This window comes from Arctopsyche grandis, chromosome 5, assembly GCF_051622035.1.
Source record: "Arctopsyche grandis isolate Sample6627 chromosome 5, ASM5162203v2, whole genome shotgun sequence".
In the NCBI taxonomy this organism is placed as follows: Eukaryota; Metazoa; Arthropoda; class Insecta; order Trichoptera; family Hydropsychidae; genus Arctopsyche; species Arctopsyche grandis.
Window position 1 is genome coordinate 21,812,332 of NC_135359.1, and position 24,133 is coordinate 21,836,464.

At 33.9% G+C, this 24,133-nt stretch overlaps 2 protein-coding genes across 3 annotated transcripts in view; one reads left to right on the plus strand and one right to left on the minus strand.

Moving 5' to 3' along the window:
• Zip48C (Zinc/iron regulated transporter-related protein 48C) overlaps nt 1-19,635 on the minus strand; it is a 78,286-nt gene extending 58,651 nt beyond the window's left edge. Inside the window, exons 1-4 of one of the 2 annotated variants that reach the window (XR_013260581.1) lie at nt 19,387-19,633; nt 16,954-17,188; nt 15,219-15,460; nt 14,744-14,919 (exon numbers count right to left, since the gene is read on the minus strand). Coding sequence is in view for 1 of the 2 variants with exons in the window: in XM_077430529.1 (XP_077286655.1) it covers nt 14,744-14,919; nt 15,219-15,460; nt 16,954-17,188; nt 19,387-19,494 (761 nt within the window). In the remaining variant the exon portion in view is untranslated. Of the gene's footprint in view, nt 1-14,743; nt 14,920-15,218; nt 15,461-16,953; nt 17,189-19,386 lie in introns of both variants that reach the window. The other variant, XM_077430529.1, reaches the window with a different exon arrangement.
• A 1,489-nt stretch (nt 19,636-21,124) lies between these two features.
• Nucleotides 21,125-22,188, plus strand: CCDC53 (Coiled-coil domain containing 53). Its single transcript, XM_077430917.1, has 3 exons — nt 21,125-21,185; nt 21,271-21,435; nt 21,787-22,188. The coding sequence occupies exons 1-3, from the start codon at nt 21,126-21,128 to the stop codon at nt 22,057-22,059; spliced, it is 498 nt and encodes a 165-aa protein (XP_077287043.1). The 5' UTR covers nt 21,125; the 3' UTR covers nt 22,060-22,188.
• Nucleotides 22,189-24,133: the final 1,945 nt, after the last annotated feature.

Here is a 24,133-nt window from a genome sequence, read left to right on the forward strand (position 1 = left end):
TTTTTGAACATTTTGTCGCTTGAACATTATTTCCGTCGACGTTTTGTCGCGTGAACATTTTGTCGCGGGTACATTTTGTCGCGGGTACATTTTGTCAGTGCACTAATTTTCGGGTACATTTTGTCGTTGAACCTTTTGGACTTGCACCAATTGTCGTGTAACCGATACCCACTAACAAACGGTCCCTAAAAAAAAAAAAAAGTCCAAGCTTGTAAAAAAAACCTTCAATAAATGGACTGTCCATTTTTCGTCGTAAAAAAATTTTGCTTTATGCTCCGTGCGCCCTTCAGATTATTGCGCCCTTGAATATCCTGTTGCTAATGCCTATGTATGTACAATACATATATATGTACAATATAGCGAACTATATATAAATACATAGTTTTAATCAAGTTTATTCCTTGCCAGTTAAAGACCCCTACCTAACATTGAAACGATTACAAATTTGAATTGAAATCCGATTTGAAACTACTATTCATGTGTACATAAATAACTTCAATGATATTCATAAAAAAAATAGTGAAATATTTATTTGAAAAAATATATAGAAATTACTATAATGATATGATATGAATAAATAATAAATGATCAAGTAAAAATAATTACGATTCCTCGATTATAGGGATATAAAGGACTCGGAGGAGAATGGCAAACAGACAACGAGTAGTGTGTGGGTCAATATCCGGTACAAACAGACCCGAATGTGTACCAGCAAGTGGTGGAATGCAATAACACGAGTCTGGTGAACCTAAAGGGCCGCAGCACGAGCCGTCGCAATGCCAAGAACGCGCCAACCCGCCGATATCGAAATCAGCAGGACGACCCGCAGTTTGAGAAGCGCAATTTTTAAATAGACAAATAATTTTCCGCCAACGTTATGAGAAAATTTATTGAAATTAATAGAAAGGTATGCGCAACGGTCAGAAAGCGCTGGTCGTAAAACGATATGGTGCAAATAATAAAACGTATAATATTTTGACTTTCATACATAGTTTAACCGAAGAGAAAGAACTCAATACATAGTTTAATAGATATTTTAGTGTTCATTTCTGTGAAATTATCTATTTTATCGATGTTGATATTATTATTACACTATAAAATATAGCAAACATTGTTATTTTATTATATATAATAATATATTATATGATGTGCAAAATTTATGTCTTTGTCAAGTGACGATTTCAATAAAATCATAATTTATACTATACATACATACATATGTATGTATGTATGTACATGGAATAAACTATTCCAATTCTAATCGAAAGTAAAGTCAATTTTATTTAATTTTAAATCGCATCATCAAATAAAATTTTCATCCGCACAATATTTAGAGAATACGTCTCACATTAAAAGGCTCGAAATTGATTTAAAAATTCATCTTCGATGCATCATCAACCACTTTTTCAAACTGAAGCGATCGATGACAAAAATGGATTGAAAATATTATACTATGTACATATATAGTTTCATTTTACATATTTGTTTATCTAAGAATACTTGGGAAAGGCGCCATAGACGATGGATTTAAGGAGTCTGTTAATACATAAAGTATGTACATACATATATGTATACGAAAATACAAAATATTAAATAAGATAAAAAAGAAAAAACAAAAACGAAAATAAATATAAAGAACTCAAAATTGAGAAAAATAAAATTCAAAATAACAAAGAATTAAATAAAAGAAGATAAACTACAAAAAATAAACTGTAAAAATGAAGAATTATAAAAACCCATTTATTTTAAGGAAATCGTAGTTTATTTTTAAAAAGGTTCAAGTTACTAAATAATTGAATAGACTATTCCAAATTTCAACCACTCTATTTGAAAAGAAGGATTCTCTAATTATTTTAAGGTATCTATTTGGAATTTAGGAGTATGAATTCTCAAATGAGTATTATTGTTAAACGTAATAAGGTTTATCATAGAACAATTGTAATGGTTATTTATAATTTTATAGACTTCAATTAGATCACCTTTCATTCTTCTCGTCTCCAAAGTAGAAAGATTCATAGTTTTTTTTTTAATGAAGGTTCCAAATTTTGATTTCGGTCCAATATACATAGGTTTTATAGATTTTGACGAAGTTAGCCAATTTAGTATTGAAACAATTAACACTTGAAACAACTTAAAAAAAAAAGTAAAAATAACAATTTTTGACCATTTTAAACCGCAAGGGTAACATGTACAATGTCCAAAATCAGATTTTAGTACAAATATTTTAATATCTGAAGTGTAATTGTAGCTTTGGATTTATTATAATAGTGTTTTTATTTCCAGTAAAATTGACAGCGCCTGTTTTATATTCAGGAAAAGGGTAATCAATCAAATTAATTTTTAATATGGCATTTCTTAATGCTTTTACCAGAAATTGAAATTAAATTGAAATTGAAATTAAAACAAAAATTAATTGGCAGCAATAACTTGATACGCGTTCAAACATGCCTATGTATATGTATGCATGTATGTATATGTATACATACAAAAAGCATGTCAATACTGGGAGGCTATCTAAAATAGGGACACAATACTAAGCATCGGAGGAAGAAGCAGCAGCAGCAGCAACATGTAGATACGGGCAAGGGGTTGAGGGGGAGATTCGGAGAGGGGGAGGAGGGCGCGTGAAGGAATGCGGCCGGGGCGCCCCGCCTTGTCCCTCACCCCGGGCCGGCGCCCCCGCGGGAACACACGCAGACTGACCCATCTGGCCATGAGACTTCCAAATCCTGGATATCACCTCGCCTATTCCACATTATAATATTGTGCAAATTGCATTGCCATTTATGAAATTAGTTTCGGCTCCCATAGCAGACAGACGTACATATACGACTGGTAAATCAAACACGTCGAGTGAGCCGACGCATTGTAGCTAGAGGTTGTGATTTCTCGACTTTTTTTGATTCTCGAGATTTGAGAATCTCGTTTACTCGGAATATTTAAATCTCGAGATTTGAGAATCTCATTGTCTCGGAATATTTGAATCTCGAGAATGCAAGATTTTCTTTTTTGTTTCTCGAGATTCTCGAGAATTATTTTTATTTTTTTATAAAATCGACAACATACAAAAATCAAAAGGACACAAATAATATATTATATTAGGGGTTTATAAATTAATTAAAGACATGATGAAAGAAATATATAGAGAGATACAATAAAACATTGAATAGAAAAAAAAGTAAATCTATATAAAAAAAAAAAATTATAAAATAAGACATGATAAGAAAGAAAATAAAAATATACAATAGTAATTTAAAATAGTAAAAATAACAATATGTAACAAATAATTTTATTAAATTCCTAGTGTATCTATGTACGTACATAGCTTTGTCCGTGTTTTTGTGACCAAAAGATAACATACTGATCAAAAAATAAAAATACTGGACATACCGGACAAATGATAAAAATACTGACCATATATTATATGTATATTAAACTAAAGACCAAATATTAATTACTATGTATGAAACAAATACATAAATAAATCAAACATCTTGGCCTGTTAGGAAAAACTTAATGCTACATTCGTATATTCATACTAAACATTTCACACAAAATTATTTACGAGTTAACAAGTATATGTATGTATATAAATCAATCAGTTTATTGAACAGAAACATGTAGTGATAAATTTAAAATATTCTCGATATTTTCGGGATTCTAATAAACGATTTCTCGAATTTTCATAATAAATTATTCTCAAGAAATCAGAATCTCGAAATTTCACAATAAAATATTCTCGAGAAACGAGAATCAAAATTTCTCGATCACAACCCATGTAGTTACATATGACGAGCAACTCGTGCGTCAAATACCGATGCTTTTGGGTTTGTTTTTTTTTTTATTTTATCTATGTACGTAGTAACAATAGATGAAGTTTTGTAATAATTAAGATAACTTATAAAAAAGAGGTACCATTTCCGGTCAACTTAAAAATTTGAAAAAATCGTCGTATCGATAAGAATTTCAGTAATCGATACTAAGTTTCAGTTCGATAGGATGAACGGTGTTCAAAAAAATCCCCAAAATACACTGACACACAGACACACATATTTTTTCTAGATCATGAAAACTTGAACAGTGATCGATTCCGAATTTGAATCAGTCAAAATCTCGAGTTCGAATTTTCGCATAATCTCAAAACTTCATCTATTGTTACTACGTACATAAATAAAGTAAAAAGAACGAAGTACATATATGCAATGGACGGACCCACTGTTTAATAAATCGGCTACGTAGCTACCTCATAGCAAAGTCATGCAAAGCAGGAGGGCCCAGCTTGATAGGGGGTCCAAATTTATATATTTAGATATATTCAATATATGTAATTTAACATTCTCCAACTTAAAAATATCGAAAGTAATAAAAATGACTCTAGTCATACACTTGTAAAATATTGTTTTGCTTCACTTTGTTTTACCTTTGTGCCAAAGGAATATAATCTGAATAAAATTATTTTTCAACAATTTTACCCACTGTGGCCTGCAAACAATCATTATAAAATAGATAAATTGGACCATTTAGGCACAACAGAAAAGCTTTCTCCAAACATACCGGAACATCCATGTATCCGAATGCACTTCATACTAATTTATATCTAAATACATGCATATATCAACATGCATACATACACATGTTCCTCTTCTAAAGAAGCTTACTCGATTTAAAGCATAACCACCACACGATACAGTAGTAAATGGAATTCATTCAGTAGTTCTCCCAGAAGGCATAGAAAGGTATTAAAGAAGGAATTAATTATATACGGGTACGCCTACTGTCAGAAAAAAATCTGAGATTTCCAAAACTCAATAAATATAATATACATACTTACCTACATGTAAATATTCCGGTAGTAAAAGAGACGTATGAAATTAGGATGGAGTGCATTTAGATGAATGAATGCTATTTTTAAATCAAAAATGCCACTCGGCCTGAAGAAAAAGATCTTCGATCAATGCGTTTTGCCAGAGATGACGTATGGATGTGAAACTTGGACATTGGACGCCAAGACGCTACACAAAGTCCAATGGACTCAAAAAAGTATGGAACGCTGTAAGCTCGGCATAACGAGGAAAGACAGGAAGCGGAATACGTGAATGAGAAGTAGGACAAGGTTAGTGGACATAGTGGATAGGGTAAAGAGATGGAAATGGCTAGAAGAATGGACGAAAGGTGGACAAAATAAGTGTACCCGAGAGAATGCAATAGGGTAAAAAAGGAAGACCGAAGGAAAGATGGGTAGACGAAATTAGGAAAATGGGTGGGGTGAGATGGATGAAAGTTGCGTAAAACAGAGACGAGTGGAAGCGTGTTGTAAAGGCCTTTATTCAGCAGTGGATGGTGAACAACTGTAGATGATGATGATGGTGTCAATATGTCGCAGAATGTGGATAAAATTCGATTTTCTGCGTAGATCACCTTTCGTCCCATTGTACGTCGGTCGGCGTGTTAGGTGTTAAATGCAGATGAGACTAACTATACTAACTAGCCCGGCAACATATTTCTAGTCGCTTCCGGATACTGCAGAAGAATTCATTGTTGTTCTATTTAACGGTAGGCAGTCAGCTACTTCTGACCAGCGCGCGACCGCTCATTCATTTCGAACTGTTCGTACATACGTATTATCCAGATTCTTCTCGGCACATGCATACATACTTACACAACATACTGGATGGATAAACTTCGAGCACTGATTGCGTACAGATTTAAATTATATGTGCAGACGATTTAAGAGCATCTCGACGGACAGATAAATTTTTATTGCGACCGCCGAGACCGGAACGGTGGTCGATGTTGACACGACCACAAATTGCGCGAAGTGCGTTGAAAGACTCCAACCAGTGCTTTCGAGAGAACTATACTTACAGACAAATCGTACCTACGGGGAAATTGCTTGCCTCTCCTTTAATTTATGATTCGATTCCACTGCAAGAAACTCGCGAGTAGTGTGCGATTGATGATAAAATTAATTGCACGCGTGTCGAATATACATAATTGTGCCGCATGTGAAGAAGATGCGGATAGAATTCGCTCGGTTTTTTGCCCGCGGGTGAAGATTACAAGGGCTAAACGAGCAAAAATGCACTCATGCAATATTAATATGATGCGGTGGGTCTTTCAAATGAAGCGAACATTAATAGCCCCCGACCGAATTCCTTTTTATTATTTTTGGGTACACCTTAGCAAAAACTCGACAATCGTCGAATGGTACCGACAATGCTTGTATGTAAACGCTCGTCAAATTGAATAATGTGATGCTGTAACTTGCAGTGGAGTATTGGACTGTGAACCGAAATGTTTAGATCCGTTCCTCTTCCACGAGCTGCTAAATTTGGATGTTGTTAAACTTTCGATCAGTTGCCGAGACAATTCACCAATTCATTGAACTTTCCTATTTTTTTTTTAATTTTATTTCATCAACGGAAGACAAAAAAAAACATCGGAGAGAAATTTTTCTTATACATCCATTTACATACAACCTTCACTTCAACGTTAATTTAAAAGTAAAGTATGTAATAGAATTTAACTATATACTTGAAACATTTATATCCCAAACCAACCACACTAAATCATTGACCCTTTTCTTCTATCCGTTATATAAAACATATGAACATATGTAAATATACATAATTTTACATAATATTTTTATAAATTACAAGTTGGTTTGATGATCAATCCACAAATTCTTGCAGAATTAAGCTTCAATGTTCCCAGCCAACTCTTTCAACGCAATTTATTCTCTTCTCCTGGGGCACGTACCAATTTGATGGTTTCGTCGCCTGTTGCCAGGGGCATCAAGCTCCTCAACCAGATTTCTATTAACTTGGATTTGTTTAATCTACAATCTGCTGATCTGGTTGAGGGATTGTTTAATTTGAAATCGTAACGTGTTCCATTATTGTATTTGTTATATATTTATGCTAAATTTGTTTATTTATTATATTTTATTTTCTTCTAATTGTATCCATTTTTCTTTTTTTTTTTTTTTGTTTAGCCATAGTGACTACTTGGAACTACCGAAATGTCACTATGATAAAATTGTAATAGATAAATAATACAATACTCTCTCAATGGAAAAAAGGAACGACTTCATGTTATATTATATTTTCGCTTACATGAGCTTGTCTTTGCAAAGAATATATTTTTTTACAAAACCATATTGAAATTTTAATTATTTCGCAACATTTAAAAGAAAATAAATGAAAAAAACAATGACTAAATCAGAACTACATAAATCAACCAAAACCATCCTCATTCTGTTAATGATTTTATAAGGCAAGCTGAGAAATTAGTAGAACAGGAATTTCTTAGCACAAAAAGTAGTAAAACCTTAATTAATATGTTTAACTATTTTAATATTAATGAAAGGATTTTCTCACAATTATGTACAACACCCACAAAATATTAAGATTCATCAAGAACTTTTACAGACCAATCATACTATCTACATATATGTACATACATATTCAGTGGTGTAGTGCTAAATAAAAAAGTACCAGGTCGGTGTTTAATTTTTACCCCCCCCCCCCCGCTTTTTTCTTTACTTAAAAAATATGTATCCTAATATTGATAGTACAAATATTTATAAAAAATCAAATGCTAATTAACTTGAAAAGTCAATCAAAGTGGTCTGAATAAGGCTTATTATTTAGTTACCAAATTTTAAAACGAGAGTCTGTTCACAATATTTGGAATACAAAATTGTATATGAAATATAACCAATTTTTATATCAAAGTACCAGGGCGGCGACCTAGCTCGAAAAGAAGTACCAGGGCGACGACCTAGCTCGAAAAGAAGTACCAGGGCGGCGAGCTGGCCCGACTACACCACTGTACATATTATATAAAATGGTAAACGGATTATTTCGCACATTGCAATCGCGCACACGACAATTTTCGTCTTTGCGCGTAATAATCACCGAACCATATGCAATACATACATACATATATTCAAATTCACATCCACAACAAATTTCGAAAATTAAGTCCACCGGGAAATTCCGGACTCAGCAGTCAGCGTCTGATAAGATTTGCAACAGTTTACACACACATACACGAGGCACACAGAGCCGTCCGAGAGTCTCACTCTAGCCACTGTCGAGGAGAGCACGCCCCTGTTTCCAGAGGCAGCAGCGGCTCTGGTTTCGTTTAAGGCAGCGCCGCTGGAATGTGGTCTGTGGTCTTCTGCAGTGCCCCTTTGTGTCTAAATAAAGTCACCGGGAGGAATGTCGAACGGTACACAATTGCCGCTGCCTGTTGCGCGCCTCTCTTCCTACAGCCGCGGCCTGGAGAAAGCACCGGCCAGCACAGAGTGGATGCCCTCGCGCCGAAAAGGTGAGGTATGCGAGCGGCGCCTCTTCATCGACATACCCGCATGTTTGTGCACACATACACGCCCCGATATGTACGGAAAAGTTTTACAATGGATCGACGACACCTGAAACGCGGACGTCTACCTACCACTCGTGTATCGGTAGCGTTTATTGTCGTCAAACGTTTGCATTCCTCCGGAGGCTCTCCTCTCCTCAGGTGTGGTATGTATGTGTGTGTGTATTGCAGCACGCGGGACTTTCATCCGAACCCCAAATATTTACAAAGAAATGCCCTCGACTGACGCCGAGCTTTCTACGTATTTGTTGACACTGCATTTGTGAAATCAAATTTAGACGCGCTCGGTTCCCTCGTTGCTTCGATTCGAGCTTATGAAAGCTCTTACTGATCTGACGGTCGATTGGGTTTGCATTGGAGCAGTGGTGTTCAGATCAGTGGATCTCTTTCCCTCTCTCTTCATACGCATTATTAACATAACAATAGTGTTAGTGTAGGAAGACTATCTTAATACATTCAAATAACAGACCGTGATCCTATATATCCATACATTTGCCATCATGAAAAAAAATGTAATAAAATCAGGTTTGGATTTTCAACGTTTCAATAGAAGATTTTTTTTAAATAGCACTCAAAATATGCTATACAGGTAAGTTCGTATTATCTTCCTCGTCAACACTGGCGAATCCACGATTGTGGCAGGAGGTCAATGGCCACCACCCTAGAGAACTACATAATATTATACATTTAAACATTAACTCAAATTCGCATTCGGTGTTTAAAAACGCAATTTAAACGCGCCTTTTTGGCCCAAAAAGTAACATTATTAAAGCGGGGGTACGAGCAGACTACTCTTCCCTCAGGTATAAAATGTTATGTGCATAATCAATGCATCTGATGCATGATCTTTCGCCTCCACTGAGAATTTCCGCTTTTACCGCACAAAGTCGATTTCCGAGATAACGTTACATTATTATGCATACAAAAACTGGGTTTTTTCAGGCATAATAATGTAACGAAAAAAAATGTGTATTAAAAATTAGAAGTGGGCCCCCACCCTGCAAATTTCTTGGATCCGTCACTGCTCGTCAACATATTTATTTTTTCGAATACTTTTTCAAAGCTTTCCCCTAATAAAGACTTAATCCAATAGCACCAAATACTAAATACAACCCATCTCGGCAGAAGAATTTAGTCTAGAGTTTCATCATTTGGCTAGTCTTAGCAGATCTCGATGAAGTAAACAAAAATTCCGTTATTTAAAAAAAATGTTAGGAAAGCTCACGAGTAACCGATGTCACTCGAGGGGGCGTGTGAGCAAAAAGTTTTGTAAAGTTTGGTCTCCAATAAGTGTGAAATCGACTGGTCGATGGCGATCGACCTTATGAGCACCCCTGCTCTATCGGGTCGAGTTCACACGGCAGGTTGAACGACGTTCAAAGAAAAGGAACAAAAATGAAAAGAGAACCCAACACACATAAATAAAAAGAGATCTGTGGAGGTATTAGTGATGGTGATGATGATGGTGGTGGTGGTGGTGGTGGTGGTGGCGGTGGCGGTGAGCGGCGCTTGTTTACCAATAAAGCTGGAAGAATGTTAAAAAGAACGGAGGCTGCGCGGTGCGGTAGTGGGGTGGTGGGTCGGGTGGCTGGAGGCGCCTAATGGTGGGCCCTCGTCGTCTCCAGCATTCCTTCTTCCAGGATGGTGGAGATGCATCCAACGGATAACGATTTACGATATATGTATAGGTGCGCCACTGGGACTCGAACCCGTCACCTCTGAACACTCTCACACCTCCGCTTTGCTCGACAAGTAGATAAGCTTCCGATACGTTTGGAAATTTGTTCGAAATCGATTAGGAATATTGGTGTGCGGGCGCTAAATAAGATGCTTTGTCAACAAAGTGGATGCAAATGGTGTGCACGGTCGTGACGGACCACCTCTGAGAGATAACAGTACCCAGTGGTGGATTTACCCACGGCTTATTATAATATAAAGGCGCAGCCTAGGACGGCAAATTCGGAAAATAGAATGAAAATTTTATATTGGAGGTTTAAGTTACCAAGAGTACAATGAAATAAATAGTATACCGAATTTGGTGGTCCTAAATTGAAGACAGTCGATTTGCATGGCGTACAAACGAACTTTCATCTTTATGTATGTATGTATGTATATATGTATGTATACATTAGTCAGAGCGAATAACGCAAATTTTAGATTTTCATCGATGGACCTAGTGGAAAACTTTCTTCGTACCAAGGGAACGTTAAATAAATTTTACTGATTTTTTTTGAAAATATTGTCACTTTTTTATTATTTAAAATAATAAATCTTCAATATTCATCTTTTGAAGTGTATTAGGGGCGATTATAATAAGTTTTGACTGATTTAATGACAATTCTAAGTCGCTGTTTCGCTCAAAGTCCCCATACAAGGCGCGCCGCGCTCGCAATGGGTGTGGGGAAGCGTTATTTTCAGAAAATCGTCATTTTTTCCGTGATTATTTTGAGAATAGAGTTGAGAGCTTCTTTTGGTTTGAGAATAAAGTTGAGACCTTTAATTCAAATACAAAAATATTAACGAACTTTATAAAATATAAAGAGACCAAAATGACCTATCTTGACGCAAAATGTCATGATTACGTCAAAACATGTCATTTTGGCCACATAACACTCAACGACTTTTGTATTCAAAATAATCACAAAAAAAATTGACGATTTTCTGAAAATAACGCTTTCCCCATATTAACACCCGTTGCGACTGCGGCACGCTTTGTATGGGAACTTTTTAGCGAAACGGCGACTTTGTGAAATTTATCAAAATCGATCCAAGTAAACTTCAATATGTCAATAATGAGCTTTTATTTTTTGAAAAATACTAATTTAGAGATTGTTGGATTGGTTGGAGGAACATTGTTTAAAATTAATGACTTTTTTATTTAATGTTCCCAAGATATAACAAAAGTTTTCCACTAGGTCCATCAATGAAAATCCGAAATTTGCGTTTTTCGCTCCGACCTAGGCTATGTCCTCTAGCATACATGCGTATGTGATAGAAGAAGGTAATAACTGTTGCTAAACACTACCGACTTCCTCCTTCCCAGTGGTGTTGTGCTAAATAAAAAAGAACCAGGGCGGTGTTTAATTTTTTTGACCCTCCCCCCCCCACTCTTTTTTCATTACTAAAAAAATATGTATTCTAATATTGGTAGTTATTTATAAAAAAAATCAAATGCTAATTAACAAATACATATATTCTTGTTGAAATCATCATGTTTTTTTTATTTTATAAAAACTACCTTCCATACATCCTCTTCAACATATTTCAAACCCGTGTTTGTGTGTTAACAGCAACATTTGCTTTTAGCAATGCCACGCATGCTTTTAGCAAAAACGTCTTTTAATTTTGAAAAGAAGGAATCTCAATTTATTCGATCGTTCTTTTTGGAATCTGAGAGTGTGACCTTTAAGATTAGTGTTTTCATTAAACGTAATGAGTTTGGACATAGGACAATTATGATGATTATTTAATATTTGAAAGACTCCGATTAAGTAGATTATTATTCTTCTCGTCTCAAGTGTTATTAATATAAGCCAAAATATTTTTTAATTTTAATTTTACTCATAAAACAATTTACATATCAAAGTGCCAAGGCGGCGACCTATGTAGCTCAAAAAGAAGTACCACAGCGGCGACCTGCCCCGACTAAACCACTGCCCCTTATAAATAATACATCTACCAAAATTTTACGCATAAAAGTAATAAACAAGATGCAAGCTTATCAACAATAAGGGCGAAAACACACAGAGTGGGACGTGGTACGTGTTTTTTTTTAGATACTTTCAAAAATGCGAAAAAAACACAGCACTCCTAGCCCATGTTCATGGCACACAGTCCCAAATATCACCCCCTGGAGTGCTTTCGGTGATATTCCTTGTATTTATCATTGCTTGACGGTGATCGATAACGGTGAATCCCATATTTGAAAAAATGTAGGAGAAACTTGTCGATTGCATTTGGAAGCCAAGGACACATGACGTCCCATACCACTCTTGTGTGTTTTCGCCCTAAACCATTACAAACTATAAGACCTCAATGTACAACGAAATCCATTTCCAAATAATTGACGCTATTGGATAAATTTTGTAACGAAATCTAACCTTTTAGAACTTCATAGCCTTACTCACACTTTATACCTATGTATGTATGTATATTTTAAAAGGGTATGATCGACCAGAATGTCGACCGCTGTCGCTATGGCCAGCCGATGAAAAACGCGATATGTAGTCGATTTAGCGCAGGAATTTTGCAAACCTCATGGTTGCACCGATGATCGTTACAAGTCTTCCATTGTGTGGATAAGGAAATGTGTACACACGCGTGTGTGTAAAGAGTTATAGAGTCTCGGCGAAGAGAACGTTATCGTTATGCGTTATGTGAGCTGTCGCGAGCTCAGGAGACTTCACAGGGCGGCGAGGAATGCCCGGCGCCCGGGGCCGATGGACCTGAACTCCTCTCCCTCCCCTCCCACCACCTACCCACACCACCACTACTATCCAACTCTCCGAATCAAAATTCGAAACCTATGAAAATCATCAAATGACAATATTCGAACGTTGCATACAAAATTTTACACATATAAAAAAATAAATTCATACCTTGTTACCAAAATACGTTCGTTTTTGTGCAAGAGAGAAAAATTTACATTTTGGTTTTCCCGCCAAGAAAGCTTGGGTCGTATATCGGTAACGCCAAAAAAAGAAAATCATAAACATTTTAAATAATGTTTTAAGGTTCCTATCAAACGATGCATCTCGATATATACAGTGGTGTCACCCCAATTTTGGAACAACGGGTTTCCAATTTTTTTTCAATAAAATTATTTTGAAAATACATATGTATATACGTATATACATTTCTTTTTCGTCCAAGGCACTAACTATTACATGAAAGTTCATTAAATTTTTCAAGATTTGTATAAATTTTGATAAAAATTAGATGAATTTTTAGATTAAATAACGGGTTTCTGGAAACCCATGGAAACCATTGGGGTGACACCACTGGATATACATACATATGTACATAGATATCGAAAACTGAGTTTTTTAAATAAAACTTTTTTACGAATGGTATAGTGAATTGTTTTGACGTGACGTCTCGCATTACGAAAATTTGCAACGTTGAAACATTGCACAAAACTAAAGTGGTAATTTTTCCCCCCTTCCTTTTTCCCCACCTTGAGAATTTCTTCACAAACCTAGTCTGTTTATTACCTAAAGTGTATATAGTAGATTTAACACAAATAAATTTTACTCCTATATACATAGCATGTTGTGTAAAATATGGTAAATTTTATTTATTTATTTATTGATAACCAGTGTTCATTTATTTCAACAGGTGGTTTTGAAAAGGAATTGCAATATACATACATACAATTGTACATGTATGCATATTAAATATCTGAATTCGATGCATCCACTAAAAGAATTTGAAAATAATTTACGTAGTATCGATTAGCATTTCAGAAACCGATACCAAGTTTCAGTTCGATAGGACTAACGGTTTTCAAAAAATCCCCAAAACACAAAGACACGCATACACATTTTTTCTAGATCATGAAAACGTGATCAGTGATCGATTCTGAGTTAGAATCAGTCAAAATCTCGAGTTCGAATTTTCGCATTATCACAAAACGTCATCTACATATTGTAACTACGTACATACATAGATAAAGTAAAAATCAATAAATAAATAACTAAGTTAAGGACATACTCATATACTATGTAGATGTTCCTCAACACCCAAGTGTAAACCAAACAAGACTACAGTAAATACATATATATGTACGTATCTACATATATCATATTATTAGTTTTAAGTTTACAAAAGTAAGCCATCAACAATCAATTATTGTAGTTTAAATGAAGAATTTCTTATTTATACAGGTATGGCTGGCTGGTTACTATGCATATGTGTACATTCATCACCGGTAAATCCCTAAAAACTTTACGTATCAAAAATTAAAAATACCTTTGCAAGCTTAATAGCGAGAAAGCAACATTTTACATATATAGGTACTAGTTGTATCAGCCCTTTATATTTTAAAGGCCGCGCTGGCCCTGCAATACATCTCATATAGTCATAACTGGGATCAACTTATATGTAAGTTCCCGCAAATGAGCTCTATTATTAGTTTGTTAAAAAGCGGACCAAAGCCTATTTCATAATCAGATTTAAATACTGATGAACCAGAAAGTCGGTGATTGTCAATAATGACAGCATTGGTCAATAAAGACAGTACGGATTAAAATTTTGATAAGGTTACCCAACCTTTACAAACATCAATTGGTATATTATAATTTAAAAAACAATAAGTAACATTCATAAAAACACATTAAAATATCTTTGAACTGACCTGGCACTTTGGAAAGTTCCTGAATTAGCTGCCGCGGCTGCGAAGCCCACACCTACAGCCAATCCTTCGGGAATGTTATGGACTGTGATTACCACGACCAATAATATAATACGTTTCCACTGTGCCTTTTTTTCTTCCAGAGCTTTTTCAGCATCACTGGTTGAATTTTCGTACACCTAAAATAAAGTCACAAATGAAATATTATATGAAAAACTTTAAATTAATTTCAGATGTGCTTCCAAAAATTAATTTCATATATAATCCATATTCGAATTTTTTAAATAATATATTATTGAGTAATATAAAACAAGTGAGTAAAAGATATTAGTGACATCTATGTAAAATCCGAATATTAAAATTAATACATAAAATATTAAAAAAAATACGTCATCGTAATCAAACCACCTTCGCAATAGTAAACAAGTTTATAAAATTCGAGTCGTAGCATTTCTTTATTGCGTAGTAAAATTATTACCTGAGATATTTGTTTTGAATTTGAATTCCTTTTATTTGTGTTCCGTCTTCTGCTAGATGTGTGATGTAAATTATTTATACAATCGTCAAAGCTACCAATTACGTCTTCTTCTGTCTCTACAGTTATTACACTTAGTGGCACTAAATTAGGATCAATTTCTCTATCATTATGTGAATTTTCTAAACAATCGTCATCAACTTTATTCTTCTTAGAATTCTTCGTATTCTCTGTTTTGGTCATAGCTGCAAAATAAAAATCATTTGAAAAATTGCATTGGATTGTTAAATAATGTTATTAATAAATGACAACAAATTAATTGGTTAGTTTATAATTCCAAAATTGGTCAATAAAAAAATGAAAAATTTATCAGTAATTAATTATAAATTTGATCAGTAACTTATTCTTAATGATCAGTAGAATATAATAAACGATCAGTAAATTATTCATTTTTGTTCAGTAAATAATTATTTTTTATCAGTAAAAATATCTTTTTTGATCAGTATTTTATTTAAATATTGATCAAAAAGGATTTTCTATCAGTGAAATTATAATTTTTGACAGTTAGATGATAGCGCGTCGCCCCGCTACTGTCCATTCCCACTCTCCTCATGGTCCAAATACCATCCAAACACAACGTAATATTTTTTTTAAAGTTATATTTCATCAATATTTTCACAAAAAAACATATCTTAGCAGCCAACACTTATTTATTTAAGGGTTAGATTAGGTTAGATTAAGTTAGGTTGGCCCTATTCGTTTAAGATTCTATTGTTTGGTTCGGTATTATTCAGTCTCACTGTCACACACGAGAACTGAGACAGTGAGATTGATCTGAACCTAGCGTGAGGGGTGATGACCGAGGCGGTTGAGAGCGGAGAAGGGGGAGATTATTAAAAGAATGTTGCTAAGTGGCAAAATTCATCAGGATTTTTTATACTAGTAGCCATAATGCGATATGGCAATACGGAAGATTTTCTGGCTGTCAAAATGAAATAATCATTTTTAAATGATATTACTGATCATCTTATAATAATCATCGACCGTTTCATTTTATTATCTGATCATTTTGATTTAATAGCTGATTATTTTGATTTAATAGCTGATTATTTAGTTTAATAACTGATCATTTAGTTTAATAACTGAGTATATGACAACTGATCACAGCGTACTGATCATTTAGAATACTCACTGATAATTTCGAAATATTTACTGACAATTTAGTTATATTTGTTGATCAAAAGCTGAATAAATTACTGATCAATTAAATGCACGCCCTAATAAATCCATTTATAATTGATATAAAGTAAAACATTAAATGTTGAAAGGAAGTTCAAAGCAATGAATTTCAATTAAAAAAAAAATTAAATCAAATATTGGGTGCATAATGATTGGTTAAAATTTTGTCAAACATTAACTTTCTACAACATTGTAATATATTTTGCAGTATAGATAGTCCTTATCATTGAGAGACTTGAAATGTATTGACATACCAAGGGCATACTGCAATGACTATTGAAATATATTGATACAAATACAAAGTCAGGGCCTCTACACAAAATATGGAGTGGTTGATAATATATTATGATCAATAAAAGGAAGATAAAAAGTACATAAACTGTATAGAAATTCATGTTTGTGACACAAAATTCCGCTTTACAGTTACCATTAAACTTATCAATCATTTCAAAATGTTTAAACTATTCTTTAATCATTTCAAAATATTTGTTGTACTTACCCAACATCATATTTGTCGTATTGATACCGAGATATTCTAAGAAAATGTCAGCTCCATGTACAAAAACGGCACCCAATACAAATCCAAAAGCCACAGGCACAAATGACCATTCACCTTCTTCGCCGTATAACTTAGATTTTTCTGCTACCGAAATTGCCGGCGCCAAGAGTGACCAATATGATGCGGCTATCATAACGCCAGCAGCAAATCCCAATGATACGTCTAGTAATTTTCTCTGAAAACAAAAAAAATACCAAAAACCTATTAAATCACTAGTTATTTATTTATTAAAAACAGTATTACAATATTTCGTCAAAGCATTGACACCAAAAAAGTTGCTACATATTTATTTATCCATTATATATTAACCCCAACCATAGGTGCCACTATAGGTTGCGACACCTATGATCAAACTTTTGTACTTAAGTACCAAATACCATCATTACTATTATTGCATCAATCGTTGCATTAAAACAATGGCATTGTATTTTTAAAGAATCAACTACAAATTTTCAAAATCCTGGTCAACAAATTTCAAAATCAATATGGAAAAAATAATCATGAGATCGGCATTTAATATTAATTGCTTCAATTCAAAAAAAAAAAACATTACAACACATAGTAATTTATTAAATCGATAAAACGTATAAAATAAACATCAATCGATCGACACAACAAATATTACTGTAACACATCTCCTTAACTATTGTACGGGAATGACAAGGGGTCAAGAAACTGATGAATAATTCATCCCGCCTGTCTGAACTTGCTCATTTAATACAATCAAATCAATTTATGAGTATTATGAACCCCTTTACAACCGACTCTTTTTACCTATTGATTTATATTATTGATTTAATAGTGTAATATAAGGCACAACACACAAACATTCTTAGACGAACTATGCGTATCTTAGCGTTTCATAAAAAAAACAACTGAAATTTAGAAAAAACCCATTATTAGAATATGATTTATTGTTGATATTCTAAAAACTAATGTTATTATTATAAGGAATGGTTTTTCTATTAATCAAACCACACTGTCAAACTTAAGTGGACAATCTGCATGGATATGCCATCTATACGATCGTACGGATGATTGCACTGATTTGTTCTCTAACTCTATCAGTACTTTTAGGGCTAAAGTGAAGAAACAAATCTGTGGTTGATTCATTGTCATTCATTGTTTTATTTATATTTATTGTTTTGTTTTCATTATATTACTATACGGTGCTCACTTTAATAGGAATTTAAATATTTTCTTTTATTTTTATAGGTTTTTTTTCACTCTATTTCTCTTTTATTATATTTTTATTATGTATATGTGTGCCATTATATAAAATAAAAAAATAATTTGGACTTTATTTACATCAATTATTTGTTTACTGCCTCATAATGGAATAGATAGGTAAATTTAATTTGTACATATATTTATTATATTGTATCATTTAGCACTTCATTTCAAGTGAATAAGTATCCAACCCTTTATTAAATAAAAACCATTGTTGGGAATTGTCCCAAGTATGACTTTGCTTAACTTCAAAGTCTTCTCAAGTACATCTTTTACTTCCTATATATAGGTAACTAGTGGTTTTACCCGACTTTGATCGGTAATTGTAATATAATCCGCTTAAACATGGGTACTCTAATAGTAAACACTCATTTGTATTTTTATTAAATTTATTTGAATCGAAAAAAATTACTATTCGACGATCGTCATAATAAATTTGATTTGTTTTCGATGATCCCAACCAAACCTTACATAGTTACAAAGTCTCTTTCGAAATTATATATTAGATTAGCTATTTGAGCAATAAACTAAATAAACTAAACAAATGAAGTGAGTTTTATTTTTAAAAGACTTTTGTTATTGAAATACATATATATGAAAACAACGATAACAAAAATTGACATTTACTACTAAGTGACAGTAATGAGCACATTTAACTAATGACAAGAAATAAAATCCATTATTTCGCCTCCCCCTCAAACAAAACAGATGCAATACTAGTTGTTATTGAATCAAGATTAAATATTACATTTAAAATGTATAATTAAATATTATAAAATTGAAGTCACTCATCCATTTCGAGATAAATTAACTTTTCAACAGCCAAACTTTTAATACAATTGAATTTTTGGTTTTGGTTTTCATTTTCAACTTCACAATATATGTATATATGCTTGTTAAACAAGCATGTCTACATCGGTTTATCCTTGCGTCTATTAATAACACAGGCATACATTTGTGAATAGTTGTAAAAACATTCGAACAACGACAAGATTTGGTAAATATTATTAGATTAAGTATGGAAATAAAGTGAACGATCCACGGAAATATTGCAACAGTAAACATGCGCATTGGAAAGTAGGGTTAGTGAGGTGGGTGGGTGGGTGGGTGGGTGGGTGAGTGAGTGATTGAGTGAATGAAGACCTGAGTGCCCCTGACGAAGATGACGAGTCCAGCTCCCAGAGCCGTCATGCCCCAGGTGAAGAGCGTGCCGAGCAACGCCTGGGTCACTGGACCGTAACCCTCCAACATGATGTTGTTATCGCAACCTAACACTCAATTAAACCGACAACTACTCTCGTTCGAGACCACTGTCATTACTGTCAGAACCGCAGAATGTCAGACAATGTTTGCCACATGCTTATCGCGCCGCACGCGCCCACCTAGCACTACAATTCATGTCCATAACCGCATGAAAAACAAGCCTCACCATTTGAACACCGTTCACCTATTAAAGGTCTGTTCATACTTAACAGCACTGCACGGCTTCAGCACTGCACTACTCCGTTTCAAATATGGCATTTTATTACATTTCTATTCATATCTACCTACACGTCACGGTCACGTCACGTTTACAGCACTTTGGCCGAGTGCAAGGCAAAATCGGCTTACTTATACATTACAGGCCATGACGATACGGCGCAATATTGCTTACGTCGTATTGTCGAGTACTTACAATATGAATGCATACACGTGCATTCGTAGCTACGCGTCAGAATACAAGTCAGCAAAAATGAATCGACGTTTATCGAACGAAAAATTATGTATAATCGCGTTGTTTTTGGAAGAAGAAGCTCAAGAAGGCAATAAAAAAAGCACGGAGGCGTTTTGATGTGCATCCCATGTTAAAAAATAGAAAAACCGAAGGAGAGTTTTGGACACTGTATAAGGAGCTTGTGGATGATGGACAAATTTTTTTTAAATATTTTTTAAATATTTGCGCCAAAACCATGTCGAAAGATTGAACAGCTGTCAACTGTCACTATCGATAATTGGTCCAAAACAGAAAAACGGCTGACTCATGGCACGTAATTCGCGTGTATATTTCCACGATAGCCAAAAAAACGGATACAATACGTTGACGGATGTTGTTGTAAGGTATGAACAGGAAATGTCGGGTACTGCTGTAAGCTTGCCGTGGCGTAAACGTGACGGTTGGTATGAATATACCCATACAAAATGTACCAAATAATACTTTTCGTACGGCTGGATACCTGCTGAAGTCGGTACGTGCTGACTAGGTATGAACAGACCTTATATCTCCACGATGGCCAAAAAGACGGATACGATACGTTGACGGATGTTGCTGTAAGGTATGAACAAGAAATGTCGGGTACTGCTGTAAGCCTGCCGTGGCGTAAACGTGACGGTTGAAATGAACATACCCATACAAAATGTACCAAAGAATACTTTTCATACGGCCGGATACCTGCTGAAGTCGGTACGTGCCGACTAGGTATGAACAGACCTTTAAATGTATTTTGCTCAATTTTGAGTGGAGTTAATTTGTTACCCCATATCGCGTCTAGTGTGATTTTTTTGGTATCGGTACTCTAAGGTTAAATTTAAATTTAAAAATAAGAACCCTGTGGCATTACTAAGCTATTTCTTTGCCCTTAATTACGCTTTTCCTCGCTTCTTAATAATAGTAATAAATTCATTTAAAGTCAAATTATAATCCAAATGGCGTGTTGCAAAATTTACTCATACTCTCAAAGTCCCAAACTTTAAAAAATTAATTAGACATTTAATATATAATTTTTTCCATGTTTATTTATTCAACTCAACTTTTATGAGTTTTTCAAATTATGTACTGGTATTCTATCAACCATGGATATGGCACGTATTCAAAGTGTTTAAACAAATTTTAGTAGACGTCAGTTATGACAGTTCGTTTGACAGCCGGTATATCACAATCAATCGTGAACATGGCTCTCGAAGGAGTTCGTTTTTTTTTAAATTTGTGGATTAAATTTGATGGCTTTATTCGTTCTCATAAATTAAAATTGTGGTTAAAATAATTTTCAGGAAACGGGAATTCATCAAAAGCGAACATTAGCATTTATAAATCATTTCATAATTAGAACAATTGAATTTATGAATAATTTTGCTACGCAATGTGAAACGAAATTAATGGATTTTGATGTCAAATTACAAAAAGTAGACGCCTCACTCAGAGTACTAGAAACTAAAGTAAGTACATATTTTACACTAAAACAGATTAGTGATTATGTCCCAAGCTTTATTTCATTTAAGGGATTCAGACACGCAGGCAAAATAATTTGTATGTAGGTGGAGACAAAAAATTAAAATGGAATATCTCGCCCAAAAGTGCACTCTGATAATCATTACTGTTCGTTCATCAGTTTCTTTAATTGCTTCATTTTACCATTAAATAATCATGTACCTCAAATCTTGGATTTGAAAAGCTTTTACGCCTAAGTATCATGTACAATCTTTCCATTGTAATACAAACATGTAATTGATACAGCTGTTGTGGAAGTCATTCATCAGCTTATTTATATTTCGTCTTATCTCATACAGTTGGCATCTATTAACGAGCTCCAAGCGATAAACATCAAAATAGCTGATAAGCAAGTGCCAGTTGAAGAGACAATAAAACATGAGGTTGTAATCGAACCCAAACCAGATTCTCAAGAGCCCACAATGATAGAAACTGTAGATGAGACTCCCGCAGAAGTTACGAGAGACCCGAAGTACGACAAATTTTTCAAAATGGTCCAATTTGGCGTACCAATCGCAGCTGTTAAGTTAAAGATGTCGCAAGAAGGACTTGATCCCAACGCTTTAGGATGAACTGAAATAAATTTATTAACATTTTTACTTTATCTATATTTTATTATAAGTAAATAAATTTACTGTATGTAAATATTTTTATAAATTGGATATGAATCTTTATGAATAAATAATATTTTTTATTAATATAAATAAATATTTCATTTTAATAACTAAACTACAATTAAGATGAAACGAATATATTAAAAAAGAGTAACGGGAAATGCATTACCATTAACTACACTCCAATACAGTATGCAACAAACGATTACAAAAAAAAGCTGCATACATACATACATTATAGCAACCATTTAATATTGATTAACTGTTAACCATAGATGTACATATAATACTGATGGTTTAGTGTCATGCGGAGTGTCCAATAAAATAAAGTTAAAATTGATCCTTGTGGAAGTTACTAATATTTAAATATTTTAATAGTTAATGATGGTTTTATTATAGCAACATACATTTGTAGTTTAATATAGTGTGTATAGTCAAATATCTTTTTCTTAATATGGCTTTATTAGTTTGGTTTACTGTCACGCGGAATGTCCAATAAAATAAAATTATAAATAAAATAAAACTTCAGTGCATGTACATATACATAAACTGTACAAAAATTGGTTGCCGACCGCTGCGTCCTTCCTTTTTTTTCACCACTTCCCCGCTAGTTAAACCCCCCGCACCCCTCAGTTAATGGCGACAACATCTCCGACCAAAAATGTCCGTAAGGGCGCATCTATGTATTATATATCTATGCTGTTAACCAAAAAATTTACTTCCCGACTTAAAAATGAAATCCTCCTCCAGCAATGTCTTAAAAGCGACGAATCTGGCAACTGTATTATTATGCGATACTTAACGAAATGTTTGCAAAGAAAAAAGTTTAGTAGATCTTGTCATCCTCAACTCAACAAAACAGACGCTCACATGTTAAAACAGTGGTTTCCAAACTTATAGCTAACTAATGGCAGCTACTAGGCCTCCCATTAAAAAAATCTAACATTGGTGCCTTCCCCCCCCCCGTCCTCTCCCTCTGTATTTCATAAAATACAAACATATTTTTACAAAAAATGATAAAAAAAATACAAATATAACTGACCACAATAAAATTCTTCTTCCAACTGTATTATCCACAAGCGGTATTTGTCGCAACTGTTTCACAGAACATTATTTCAACCATATCAATAGCTGCTGGCAAAACTAATTCCTCACCTATCATATGTGGTATTTTATATTTGACAACTCTGTAAGAAACTTTGTAGGGTGCTAGCAATTCGATTGATAGAACAGAAACTATTTTCTTGAACGTTTGCTTGTTTATTAAACTGATATTTTCTTTCAAAAATTCTATGGGTCTACCAACGTATGTATTCAAAATGCATAGTTTCAAAGTGCTGTTTTAATTTACTTGGTCTCATACTATCTGCAGCCAAAACTTTTGAACAGAGGAAGTACATTGGTCTTTCCAAGCTATCTATTATAGCACTTCTGAATTCCATTAATAAATCGGATGAATCGTATTTTTTTTTCTTGTCTAAATATTTCTACTTCTTTGTTCCCTGTCGCTTATATTCCTATTGTGTATCTTTACTTTTACATATTGCCGTCAGTATCTTCATTATTAGTGGATTTTCTTTTGTAATCAATCAATAATAACGTCCGTTTAAAGAACATATTTTAATGTTGTTTTGAAAGTTTATTTATAAGTGCAATATATTATTTTATTTTATTATGCCATGTTATAAACTAACTTTTGGCGTCTCCTTTTGTACTAATCTGTGCCTGCCCGGAGAGGCGCGCCTCCCAATTTGGAAATCGCTTTAGTTAAAAAATCTTAATAGCAGTATCAGATTAAAAACATGCGCTTTTAGACTACATTTTAGGCGCTTACAGAGTCTTTCTTCATATGTATGTAGGTTGGAATTAGCTAATTTAGACCTGACTTATACAACAATAAACGAAGGAAATATTTTTGACTCAAGGTGTCGGTATAACGGAAGCATGTTCAAGTTTGTTGAGAACTATGATACATATATCAATGAATACAGATATCTAAAAAAAACTAACAACTCAACACGACTTAATAACA